Below are 14297 nucleotides of genomic sequence, written 5' to 3' on the forward strand. Positions count from 1 at the left end.
AAAACAGGTTGGCCCAGGACTGAGACTGTAATCTCAAGTCTTTGTTTCTCTCTCTGTTTTCTTCTGCAACAGTGTGCACTAACCACAAATGGGCATTCCATAAGTGCTAGATAAAAAATAAATAAGGAGGCATGTTCTATAGCCTCAGACAGACTGACAGACTATCTGGGAGGACATGGACTTGGCAATTCCCATCAGACCTGCACTAAACACCTGGTACTTGCTGGTTATTCCACTAGGCTCCATCTCCTAAAAGTTTTACCACCTCCCAACAGCGCCATCAGCTGGGGACCAAGCCTTTAGCACGTGTGCCTTTGGGGGACATCTAATGTTGAAACTAGAAGAGACTGCTTGGGTTCAAACCTCAAAAATATTCATCAATAGCACAGGACCTGAGTCATGTCATTGCTCTTCTGTGCCTGAGTTCTCTAAAGTATAAATTAAGGATAATAAGTTTGCTCTTTGTTTAAGGATTCTCAGAGGCAATACATACTCAGTGTTTACAGATGATCTGCTCATAGTGACTGCCTGAGGGTGAGCATCACTATATCAATAGTGTTCCCCACTAGACACTGTACTGTGCTGGGCCCTAGCCAGGCTCCCTTTCCCTGACCCCACATTATAAATTGTGAAACCATGTGTAATCAACTGGCCCTCTCACCAGATGAACCTCCCTGCTGGCAAAGATTGTGCACCTTGTCCTTAATCAATAACGTTTATCAATAGGTGTCTCCCCTTGGGCCTGGTCAGTTCTGGGAGCCGAATGGGGGCAAGGCAGACACCTGTTCAACCACATGGGAACAAAGCCGTTTCAAAAAACAGTGATCAGACACTTCAGAGGACAAACCAGAACTGAGGTAGGCCTTCAAAATGTTCAGGAGTCCTTTCCTTCTCCACAACATTCTCTAACACACATGACACTGAACCAAAGAACTCTTCAGCTCTGAAGCAGAAATGTGGAAATGTCACACACCCAATAATGGAATCACACTGATGACTCATGGTAGCAGTTTTCAAGTCAAGGAAACATAAAATAGCCATACACACACACACACACACACACACACACACACACACACACAAATCCTACCTTATTTCTTTAACTTCTCTGATTATAAATATTTTACAATTTCATGAAAGTTTGGTACCAGCCTTAATGCACTCATTGTTTATTATTTTTAAGTAACTGTGTTTACATTTGTATGGGTTGATATTCAATTACTAGTACTTAGGTATAAATTCAGATCCTCAATATCAATAAAAGGACGTTAACAAAACCACAATGAGACATCATCTATCCCAGTTAGAATGATTGTTATGAAAAAGACAAAAAAATGACAAATGCAGAGATGCAGAGAAAGGGGAGCTCTTATACAGTGTTGATGGAACATAAAATAGAGCAGTCACTATGGAAAACAGTAGAGATTCCTCAAAAGCTAAACTGAGAACTACCATATGATCCAGCAATTCCATTCCTGAGAGGAATTTCCCAAAGGAAAGGAGATCACCATGTCAAAGATGCCTGCTCTCCCTTGTTTATTCCAGCACCATTCACATACTCACGACACAGAACCATCCAAGGCATCCACCAACGTATGAATGAATAAAGATAACGGAGTATATTTACACAATGAAACGGTATAGTCATCTACAAACAAGGTTAAAATCCTGTCATCTGCAGCAACACAGATGGAACTGGAGCATGTCATGTTAAATGAAATAAGCCAAGCACAGAAAGACCTTTGTGGAAGCTAAGAACATCAATCTCATGAAACAGAATAGTGGTCACCAGAGACTAGGAGGGGTAGTAGAGAGGGGTTAGATAAAGGGTACCAAAATATAGTTAGAATAATTAGTTCTAGCTTCCTGTTTGCAAATTTGTGAGTGTATATGGTGCTGGGGATCAAACCCAGGGCTTCACACACATTAGGCAAGCACTCTACCACTGATCGACATCCCTAGCTCTTAGTTCTATCACTCTGTGGCACGGTAAGTACCTATATTCTGTTAACATTTTATGATATATTTCAAAATAACTAGAAAAGAAGCATCCAAAGTTTCTCCAAACACAGAAGTGATAAATGTTTGAGATAGAAATGCTAATTATACTGACTTGATAGTTATACATTGTATATATGTATCAAATTATTTTACCATAACCCATAAATATATACAAATATAATGCATCAATTAAAAAAGAGAAAAGTAAGTTAACATCATTTACTATACATTTTTTTCCCTTTAAAAAATGATTTCATCCCCTTCTACCTTAATCCCACATTATTTCCAGGTTTAGTAATTTGAATACAATGATGTGAAGCATCAGCATTTAAAAAACACTAAAATGCATACTCACATATACATGTTTCTACATAGAAACTTCTATTTCCTGTTTCAGAAAAAAAATCAATATATATTCACCATGATTTTAGAAAGAGAAATGAAGGTTCAAGTATCTGTAAAAAGGCAATATTGTGATAACACAGAACTTGAAATTTCTCAAGCTCTAACATCTTCAAACAACACCCATCCATGAAAACAAATTAGAGCAAGGAAAAATGTACAAACGATTGACAGATGGTTTTAACTTGGCGCTTGTATATTTGTGAAAGGATTATCTTCGAGCTGGTCTATTTACTTTGGTCCTTAATGACTGGTGTGTCCAAGTGGTGAAAGACACCAGTATGAATACTTGCTTAAAAGGAGGAGAAATGCTTGCTCTGTTTTTCTCAGATGACCCAGGTGTCAAGAATTTGATGGGCTGGTGGGGGTAGGGAGTGTCTGTCTCTCTGTCTGTCTGCTTCCCTGTCATCTGCAGGCCTGTCAGGAACTAAACTCCTGGAGACAACAGAGCCTGGAACTCTGGCAGAGCTCAGTCAATTGATTAACAAACAACAGAAACCAAAATGTTCAGCAGACACTCTCAGTCCCTGGTGACCCTGCACTGCTCTGCGAATGATGATGGTAATAAAGTTTAGAAATCGCCAATCATAAAACTCAAACCAGCACAGGCTTCCGGAATTTGGCAACTTTGGACAACTGCATCAAGTCTGATGGAGCAACTGTGGACAATTTACTTGTGACCCTAGATGGGACCAAAAATAAATCGGGTTTCAAGAACTCTGGGAAGTGAAAGACTTAAACGTTCCTTTCATTTATTTCCTCTTTAAACAAGTAAGAAACTGAATCAGAGAAGCTCAAAATTGACAAGTGTCTGGTTCTTGCGCAGTGTGCCCAGCTATTCATTTCAAACTGGGAGACGGCAAAGCTCCCGGATGGAGTATGCCATGCAGTTTTCAATCATGGGAGGAGTCTTGGCTGTCAAAACCAGGAAAAGGGAAGCATTGATAATTCAGGAGGTGATAAACGAGGGAAAATGTCAGATGTACAGACAGGAAATGGAAAACATAATTTTCTTTGGGACCAATTAACATATGAACTACTTTGCATCCTCTCAATCGGAAAGGTGTCCGTGTTGTCAGGAGAAGGGTTTTTTTTTCTAATGAAAGTTAACATGACACTTTCTTATATTAATGAAACACATTCAGAACTACTTCACAGGAAAGAGAAGAAAAAGCACTTTAAGTACGAATACCATCACAAGGCAAGACCTGGGGGCATAAATATTCATGACATAGTCCACATGTTTAATTAAGCTCTGTGCTGGACTTTTTTTTTTTTTTTTTTTCTGGTTTGTTTTTCTTGTAGGAAAGATGCCAAATATTATGAGCTTCTGCTTCAGAGTTTTGGACCACAGTTGGCCTCACATCACCCTGTTTCATTTGGCAAGCAGGACTGTCAAGAATGACAAGCACCAATGAATTAATCATTCATGAATTCAGGGAGAGGAAAAAACACAGGAAAAAACCTGAAAAGTGACGTGTCTGTGAGCTCTTCTGGCATCTCACATGGGTCCCAATGTGTTGAGAACAATACAGAAGACAGACAGGAGCTCAAGGAGACCCTGTTGCAGCAATTCTTAGAGAACTCTCAAAGAGGAAAGATCTTTACTATTCCGACAGCCCAGTTTGTAACTGAGCTTCTATACGGAGGCACAAGTATGACTATCAATTGAAGGGAACTTCTACCATGTAAACCATGTTTCAGAACCACACAGAAAAGTGGGATCTGCTCTAGAGGAAAGGTGCTATAATGACTTTATAAACAACAAAGATCTAAGAAAGTATTCCAGATTACAAGTAGCACATTATCATAGATCAAGCCCCTGTTACCTAGCCCATGGTAGATAGGTCTTCTCATTTTGATCTTGCTCATAGCAGATAAATATATTTTTTTTACAGAAGAACCTCCTGTATTTTCAAATTTACAGTAAATATTTGTCCACATACTATATCTCTCCTCACCAAATTATTTTATCAGTTCAGGACATAAGCAACAAGGTTGACAGGTTAATTTTTCTTCTGTTTCTCTCCTTAAAGAGTTATATATAGTGATAATACACAACTTTTAGGGTTGGGGTATGGCTCAGTGGTAAAGTGCTTGCCTAGTATGCATGAGACCCTGGGTTTTATCCCCAGTACCACAAAACAAAACCAAAGAAAACCAATAAAACAACCATAACTTTTGCGGGGAGGGTATTCAAAACATCAGAAATTCTTAATAGTTAAACTTGATCTAGTAGAGTGGTAGAAATTATCTGCTGCAAGAGTTATTTAAAATGAAAACAGCTCTTCATTTCAGAACATGTCACCATCAAAATTACCTCTGATTTTAAAAAGTTTTCTTGTTATTGTTCATTTTTTGTAAGCCAGAAACAATTGCTTACAAATAATTTCCTTTTCCTACTTGGGATTAATACTCCAGAGTGTCAACATATTTTGGTCCCTACAATGGTTCAAATGAGCTATTTTTTTATATACTAAAAAAATGTTTATCAATCTAATCTGCATTCCAGAGAAATGATGGTAAAACCTATAGGTGGAAAATATGTTTTTTAAACTTTTGATTTTAGAATTGCTGTCATTCAAGATGTTGCATTGCTTTTGAGAATACTGGTCCTCAGCAGATTAACAAGAAAGTCAATGAAGACCAAAGAAAATTGCCTTAATCATTCAAATAATAGCACTCTTTTTAGAGTCAAATGAAAAAAAAAAATCGGTATGAAAATGAATCCTACCTTAACTGCATTTAAGCAACAAATGTGCAAATATATACTAAGCCATAATACAAACAAGGCTCGACAATTTAATAATGCTCCCTGGAATAAAATGTCAATATAGGAAGCTGGCTTACACTAAAAATGCATGATGCTGAAACATCACATCATGAAAGAAACTAAAGTTTTATTTTTGCAAGTGTGTGATTGGATCCCTACCAACATGGAGGCCAATCAAAACACAATTGGTGGTATAATTCTAATTACTGTGTCTGAACTCTGTTTTGACAAAGTTCTGTGTGTAATTCACAGGCTGGAAAATACCACACACAAAATGCCTAAACTTCCAATTCCTATTATCTATCATGCCTCATCAATATGAAGAGCTAAGATAGGGAAGAGATCAAATGAGAAGAGACAGTTCTTGCCTACACTAAGTGGTCTAAAGTAGGACAGATGTACAGGGTTTTGGATGCAGACTGAGTGAAAGGCTTGAGTTCAGATCATAGGTAGAAGACTAGCCAGCTAGAGGAATGAGACACTGTCAGTGTGTTAAAATGCTAGGCAATTTTATTCAGGAGGACAATCTGTGCTGTGACTTTTGCAGGGAGGGTGTTCTGTATACATATTTTCTGTCATACAATAATCTCTCAACTGCTCCCCTTTCTTAGTGAGGCTAACAAACCAGAGCTGGGGCTCAGAGTCCAAACTGTGCTACTACGAAGAGGGAAGCATGCTTGTCCCAGCAGAGGTGGAACTGTGGACCATCTCTCTCTTACTCTAAGTCAAATAACTTCACCCTCTCAGATGAAGAATGCAAACTTTGCTGTATGTATGGTGCATACCCATGAATCCATTATTATTTTATGGAAATCAGTGTCTTTGCAAAGACTTAGCTACTCATTACAACAAAATGTTTTTTTAAAAAATTCACTGACCTGAATATCCATTGACCAAAAATAGATTAATGACTATTTTCCTACAACAGAACACTAATCAGGTTTTTAAAAATATTTTATATTACTACCTGACATAGAAACTGCTTATGACTTTTTAATATGCACATATTGCATATATAATCCCTCTTCCAATAAAAAAAAATCTTCACAGGAGGTCCAGATTTAGCACAACTTCTTAACAGCAAATTGCTAGTTTGCAGCATTATAAATGCCATTTTATTTTTTTCTTATTTATCTGTATTTTCTCATTTTGTTGCAAGAGATATAAATCATTCTTAGAGTTAGAAAAATAAACCCAAAAAAGTTTTTTAAAAACATTTCATAAGCCTGCTGCCTTTTTCTCTCAACTGTTTTTATTCTTTGGTATCACAGTAAGTTTTTGCATGTTTATCTTTGAATCTATCCTGAGAGACAGAAGTCTAAACATATCTGAGAAAATAAATGATACCTTCTGAAAACCTTAATTTGCACATGCCATGGAAGTCCCTGCTGTGGGGTTTTCTTCCCACTCCTCCTGCCCATGGCCATGAAGCTGTAAATCATGTCCACTAAGGAGGCAGCATTGGGGGCCACCAGAGTCACCTGTACTTTGTAGGGCACTGTGGAGGGACCATCACCAACTTTCTCACATGGGGGCCACTGATGATATTTTCATGACTCTCCCTGATGAGACACAGTCATTTAAGATTTCTGAATGTTCTCAAGAGGTCAAAGTCCACCCTGCTGGTAGTCTGTGCTACAAAATTTATTTCCATTTTGACAAAAATAAAGACTTCAAAGAAAGAGGATAAATGAGAAAGAGGAAATAGAGACTTTTTTTGGACATATTGAGAATGATTTACACATTTTCTAAATGCCTTCTATCCCTTTAGAGAATGACAATTCCTGTACCTTTATGCTGAATACATGTAAACATTTTCTACAGTCTAAAAAATAGAGTAAACACAAAAACTCTTACATGAAATTGTGAGTATCAATTGGACTGAATGAGCTTACACAGTCAAGTAGGTAAGCATAGGCCCTGACATTGTTCAGACCTAGGGTAAATGCTACTTCTTCCTTTACAAGCTGAGAACATGGGTAAGACAATGAAATTTAATTTATGAGGCCTCTGATTTCTCATTTATAAAAACAAAGACAATGCTTATCTAGGATCAACAAATAAAAAGTCTGGAATTTCTAGTGTCAATTTAATACAGGAATGCCTTACTGATGTTACTGAAAGGCTCTAGAATGCAAATGAGAGTGGAGTCATCAAGGGGACAGTGAACTTCAAAGACCAGTAAAGGTAAGGAGTGGGCAGGTGCAGGTGGGGGGATTATGGCTAATTCTGCCAGCAGGTCTTAAATTTAAGGTGCCCAGGGAATGTAGGTGTAAAAAAGTCCTGGACTCAGAAGGGGCCACAATGGATAAGCAGATTGTAGAAGTCCTTGTTCTCAATCTTGAATGCCAGTCAGAACCAACCAGGGTGTGTGTAAAATTCCTAGAGTTCTGATTTAATTGCTCTGGGACAGCATCTGGGAATCGGAGTCTTTTTGTTTTCATTCAGCACAACATTTTATTCGAGCACACTTTTCATTTAAATAGATGAATTCTGTTATTCATTATATTTTTATTGAGGTAAAGTTATCATAAAATTAAATATTTTAAAGTATAGAAATTCAATGGCATTTAGCATAATTACAATGCTGTATACCCATCACCAGCATCTAATCCCATCATACCTCATCATCCTCAAAAGGAAATCGTATACCCAATTAAGCAGTATTTCCTGTCCTCCCACTCCAATCCCCTAGCAACCATGAATCTGCTCTCTGGCTCTATGAATTTGCTTATTCTGAATATTTCATATGATGGAGTCACACAATATGTGGCCTTTTTGTGTGATTGTATGTGTGCATGCATATGCATGTAAGACAGTCTGGCTTCTTTCACTAGGCATGTTTTCATGGTTTGCCTATACTGTAGTATGTATCACTACTTCAGTTCTTTTTATAATAATATTCCATTGCATGGATATATCATTTTTTTTGTCCATTCATGAAATCACAGACATCTGGGTTGTTCCCAATTTTTGGCTATTGTAAACAGAGCTACTACTATGAATATGCACAGATAAATATTGATATGAGGACCTATTTTTAATTATTTGGGATGCATACCTACAAGTGGAACTGCTTGATCATAAAGAACTCTTATGTTTAATTTTTTGAGGAGAATCTTTTTTCATAAGATTTTCCAGATGGTTCTATGTAAAGCTGTTCCTGAGAATCATTAATGTGTAAGGCAGGTAAGGTCATAAAAACAGACAGAATGCACACATGGAGTAGGAGAAAGAGAGGATCAGAGGTAGCCAGAAAGAGAGCCTGTAAAGAAGACAGATAAATAGGGAGAAGAGAGAGGTGTCACAGAAAGAGAAGAAACACCCCAAAGGGAGGAACCATAAATAGTAAATGCCAAAAGGAATTGGAAATAAAAAAAAGGAAAGAGTCTACTGCATATGGCAAGATGGAAAGATGGAGCATGCTAGCCTCACTGAGGGTCAGACTTTAAGAGACAGGGTGTACAAGAGATACAAAGAAGGCCAATACCATAATCCCTTATTCATTATTTGCACTTAAGGGCAAAAACCATATCTTGCCTATTCTTCTATGACATTTAGGATGTGCAACACAATTATCAAGTTCAAAATCAAAATCCTCTTGGACCAGTTTACATTTCAACAAAAAATGTGGCCACATCCCTGTCATATACAGTGGTAAACTGCATAAGAGTACTGACCAGTAACTCCCCCACTGACTGTATTATGACCTTTACAGGATTTTACCTACATAGAAAATATTTAAGTACAGCAATATATAGTTAGCAAGAGTGTTTGATTCCAATTTCAGCAAACTATTTAATAAAATCTTGCGTTGTTCCCTTTTCTACTGATTAAAGTATTATTTTAGTTTAAAGGTATGTGTTCATTTTTATATAACATTCACCAATCTCTGAATCAATTTTTTTTATTTGTTCTAATTAGTTATACATGACAGTACAATGCACTTTGACACATCATACATAAATGGAACATAACTTCTCATTCTTCTGGTTGTACATGATGTAGAATCACACTGGTTGTTAGTGATATATGTATATAGGGTAATAATATCCAATTCATTCTACTATCCCTCCTACCCCATGACCTCCCCACTCCCTTCAGCCTAATCCAAAGTAACTGTATTTGAGTGAAAGTGTAATGATTTCACAGAAGAGCTACATTCTGGAAAAAAATTTTTTTCTTCTGTAATTAGAGAAAGGTTAACTTGTACGCGGATAATATTTTAAAGACAGAAAGAAAGAATTAAGTTTGACCTCATGTTTGAAGCAACATACTAAAGTTAGTTTAGGTTTAAATTCTTGATGAACTGGTACAAATGAAGTGTCTGAGTGCTTTTTCTAAGGCTTTTTGTTTGTTTGTTTTTTCATCTGAAGTGTAAGATTAGTCAAGAAATATCTCAACAGCAGGAAAGTAGTGCACCATCCCGGATTCTCTTCCTTTTCAATTACTGCTTCTATTTTGTAGACTGTCACAGTATTTAATTTGAAATTTCCCGTTTCTGTGCCAGTTGTAGTTTGAACTCCTTCCTGCAATATCCTTAAGCATACAGCCGTATGTGTCACACAAAGCACCATGAAAACAGCCAACGCAAGAAGGGGAAAAAGATGTTTTTCTTTAGTATCAAACACCTGGCAAGAAAAGAGCATGTTCCCGTAAAGCCTTAAGGTTTTCCTGGCTCTCCCCTGAGAATCCAAACGGACGCGTTCTGGTGGTTTCCCTTTAAAAAAAAAAAAACTTTATAAGGTTTTAGCATGTTTGCCTTCAAGTTACAGGTCAGCAGACTTTTCCATGCTGTTTCTCACAGTTTCTGGTGCTGCTGCTCATTTCTGTCCACTGACATGCAGCTCCTTTACCAAACTGGCAGTTGGCTGGCAGAGGTGACCCACTCACCAGGACTTGCAGCTCTGGGATCAGTATAGTAACAACTTCCAGTGTTGAGGAATGCATAGAAGTCAGGTGTCCCCCACCCCCCAGCAACTTCATACCATAGACACAAAGGGAAAATCATAGAAAAAAAAAAATAAAAGTTTCCCACCACCTCTTTCTACCCTTCTTGCCATCTGCATGTCATTGGCCTTTTAGTGGTCATTCATCTTTCTAGTAGTTTATTTTCTTTATGAGTCTATCTGACTTCCAAATCTCTATCAGAACTGGACCTACACACAGCCCAAAGTCACGGAATGTATCGATGCCCCCCTTAAAAAGCTTTCCCAGACTTCACGAAGCACCAATAAAGACCAGAGTTGAATCATAACACAAAAACTGGTATCACACAAGCCCAACCAAAGCTCTTCACTGACTGAAAAGAAATACTTAGTGAATGTCATGGAAGAAGCACCAAAGCCCCACACGCCTTGGGAGTTAAGTTCATATATTCAGAACAAGGAGTCAAGTAGGTGGGACCCTGGTAACTTCCCATGCTGACTTGAGGCAGAGTCTTTTCAGTTTTTCCCCTCTTTGTGAATGGAACCTAAAGCTCTTCATTTGTCTTCTCAGAAGGCAATAAAGAAAACAAAAACAGGTGGGCACAGTGGCGTAGGCCTATACTCTGAGCAGCTCAGGAGCCTGAGGCAGGAGGATCACGAGTTCAAAGTCAGCCTCAGCAAAAAGTGAGGTGCTAAGCAACTCAGTGAGACCGTGTAGCTAAATAAAATGCAAAATAGGGTTGGGGATGTGGCTCAGTGGTTGAGTACCCTTGAGTTCAATTCCCATTACCTGCCCCACCAGAAAAGAAAAGGAAAACATAAAAGACACTAACTGCCTTCTGCAAAACCTGTGAATCAAGAATTAAAGATCATCTTGTACTTTTGTTTTGCTTATTTTTTAATATATAAAACTTGAAACCTAGAACTCCCATACACCGATTTGCTTTACAGAAGCACAGGAGGCAGGCATGTCAGAACATAAATTAGGCACAGCTTGCAAATTCCCACCTGCAGCATATGACTGCTTTACAAGACAGCGCCAAATCGAGGAAGCTTCTCTGGACTTCGAAGGAGAGGGCATACTTCAGGGTATGGCCATCGATGATGAGAGCCACATCATTTTCCTTGCCCAGCAAATCTCCAAGGTCTGTGCAATGTTGGGTGATGGCTGCCCGTGTGGCCTGAAAGAAAGTAGAGGGGATCATAGTTACTGTGTGTTTAATATAGCATTAGCAAAGCAGAATTCCCCAAAGCAATGTCCTTCAAATGAGAACATGCCCATTCTAATGTAAAATAAAGAAACAGTTCAGAAATTCCAACATTAAAATTTGTTGGAATGCCATCTAGGGCTGTTTAATGGGCAAAAACTTGCCCACAGTGAGACTCCTTTGATATGTACAGTAATCCACTCTGTTTGGGGTCTACAACTGATCTAGGAATCCAAATTCTTCTCCACTGGAAGCTTAATTACTAAAGATTTAAGGACTGCCTTTCTCTCTTTACACTGCACACACAATTTTTTGGTGCCTCTAGACTAGGAAACTCTATATAAACTAACAAGCTTTTAGGGAAAAATATGGCATTATTAGAACTCAAATGGCAATTTCTCAGATTGCTCTAAGTATCTTCAAATCACCCAACAGACATCAATGGATATAAAAATAGCACAGAAGAATAATTTCTATTCTTTCTGAAACCTTCAGATTAAGCCACTTTCCATGTATCATCAATATAAGAAATGATCTGATCATCTTCACATTACAGAAAAAAATTTAATCAGATTAAATGGCCAAAACCTAACAAAACATTACTACCAGCTAAAATTAGCACCCTGGTGTAGTGCCTATTGTCACATGGAATTAAAGCATACAAATATTCTAAGATTAAAAAAGAAAGACATTCTGATCATCCCAAGGAATGTGTAACTATGGAGAGGATATCTGGCTCAAATATAAAAATGCAATTTCAGGCTCATAAAAAATATCTAATTGAAGTTTATCAGGAAGTAGAAAGTCTGGTGAAATTCTTTCTAAACAATGGTATTTTGGTTATTATGTTACATTTACATGCAATTTATCAAATAATATCAAGTTTCTTTCTTAAAGAAATATCCTTAAAAAACAGGAACCTTGCCCCCGCCATCCCTAGTTCAATTGAGGATCCACTGCTATTGCCTAGTGAGAAACAGTTTCCATTGTCTTATTGTTCAGTTTTCATTCCCCCCAAAAGACTTTTGACAACACAGAAAGATTGTTCCGGAAGGACATGATGTAGAGCCCTGTACTGCAGCCAGGCAGTCTAAGGTCTAGTCCCAAATTTCCATTTAGTACTTCTGGAACCTTGGGCAAAATACTTAACCTCCTTTAGCTGCAACTTTCTCATGCATAAAATGGGGCTAAGAACACATTGTGCCACTTTTGTTATGAATGAATGAAAGCCAATTGATGTAAAAGACCTAGTGCTGAACTTGGCATATAATATACACTTAATAAAACCCATTTTCCCCCCTTACTTTTTATTCATTTAAGAATTTCCTATATTAAGGGAAACACACATATATATTCCAGCAGTGGATAAATACCATCATTGATAACGCTTCATTCATTATATATAGACAAATAACAGAATAATGCACCATGAGGTAAAAGTTATACTTTCATTAAAAATGAAGATAACTTTATACTTTCATTGATAATCATGCATTTCTGATCTCAGATAAACATCCTGAAAATGTCTATATTCTCTTAATCCATGAAACAGTCTGTTCTCTAGAATTTGGGTAGAGAGAAGATTCCTCCCATTTAGGAAAATCCCAGTTTGACACCTGGGTGTGTTCATCAGGAAACTTGGACAGGTCTGGGCAGTGCTGCCAGGGGTCCATGCATGAGAACTGAAAAATCTCCAGAGAAATATGTGACCAAAGGGATGAAGCTTAGTAGACAGATTTGTCACCCTGAAGGTGAGCAGAGCCCAGTGCAGCTTAGTGCAACCCAGTGCTTTTTGCTTCTCTGACCGTTCCCATGGACAGATACCTGGATCCAAGGAGGGAAGGTCCTTGAGATACAGAGAAGGTCCTTGGGTTACAGAGTCCATCGCCTGCAGTGCTCTTTTCTCTCTCTCTCTCTCTCTCTCTTTTTCTCTCTCTTTTATTTTAGAGAATACAGCAGGGGCGGAGATACACAGAATCATATTAGAAAGTCGCCTTCCATACTTGGGGCTACTGCTGGCCTCAGGGTGGACACCAGTGGCCCTTCTTCCTTGGCTACAGGAGGAGTAGAAAAGCCCCAGCTATGGGCCACTGATCACTCACCCAGATGAGTGAGTGGGGCTGGAACAGGAGGCATCATCAGAATAAGCCTGAGTACTGGGAAGACGAGGGTCAGAGATGTGGTGCTATAGCTCGAATATGTCCCCAAAGTTCACGGGATGTGAACTTCATCCCTCACAAATGAACTATCAAAATTGCGAAAGTGAGCAATTTTGAAAGCGAGTCCAGCCCTTCCTTTCCTGCACACATGGGCTCTGGCTCTCTCTCTCTCTCTCTCTCTCTCTCTCTCTCTCTCTCTCATCCTCTCACCTTCTCTCACCCTTCTGCCATGGAATGACACAACCAAAAGGCCCTTCAATCTTGGTCTTCTCAGTCTCCAGAACCACTTATCAAATAAACCTCATCGTTTGTAACTTACCTAGTCTGTGGTACTCTGTTAACAGAAGCACAAATCAGAGAAAGACAAGGTAACTGGGAAAGCTATGCTCCCATATATGTACAACCCACCCCTCAAATGTGTACAGAAAGGACCTGAAAGAGGGCTGAAGCTTGAGTGGGGTGGAGGGACAGACATAGAGGAACTCACCCAGTCACTCTTACTGAGAGCCTTTACCATAGCACAACCAGCCACAACTGGGGAAACACAAGTCCTACCAAGGCGTGATATTTTCAGGTTGAACCACAAAAGTGCTACTCCCGTTCCCCCAAAATCCCTGTATCAAAACCCTGATTCCTAATGAGATGGCTTAAGGAGGAAGTGTCTTTAAGAGGTGGTTAGGTCATGAGGGTGAAGCCCTCATGCTGAGATTAAGTTCTACTTCTCTCCCACCACGTGAAGACACAGCAAGAGGAGAGTCATCTACAAAAAGTGTCCTCATGGGCTGGGGTTGTGCCTCAGTGGTAGAGCACTTGCCTAGCAAGCATG

The 14297-nt window shown here is 38.6% G+C and overlaps 1 protein-coding gene across 1 annotated transcript in view; it reads right to left on the reverse strand.

Annotated features, from left to right (window-relative positions):
- The window catches only part of Atp8a2 (ATPase phospholipid transporting 8A2), a 651599-nt gene that overhangs the window by 301872 nt on the left and 335430 nt on the right, over nt 1-14297 (reverse strand). The window contains exon 25 of the mRNA XM_047553899.1: nt 11113-11285. Coding sequence (XP_047409855.1) covers nt 11113-11285 — 173 coding nt within the window. The remainder of the gene's footprint in view (nt 1-11112; nt 11286-14297) is intronic.

The sequence above is a fragment of the Sciurus carolinensis genome, chromosome 5, assembly GCF_902686445.1.
Source record: "Sciurus carolinensis chromosome 5, mSciCar1.2, whole genome shotgun sequence".
In the NCBI taxonomy this organism is placed as follows: domain Eukaryota; kingdom Metazoa; phylum Chordata; class Mammalia; order Rodentia; family Sciuridae; genus Sciurus; species Sciurus carolinensis.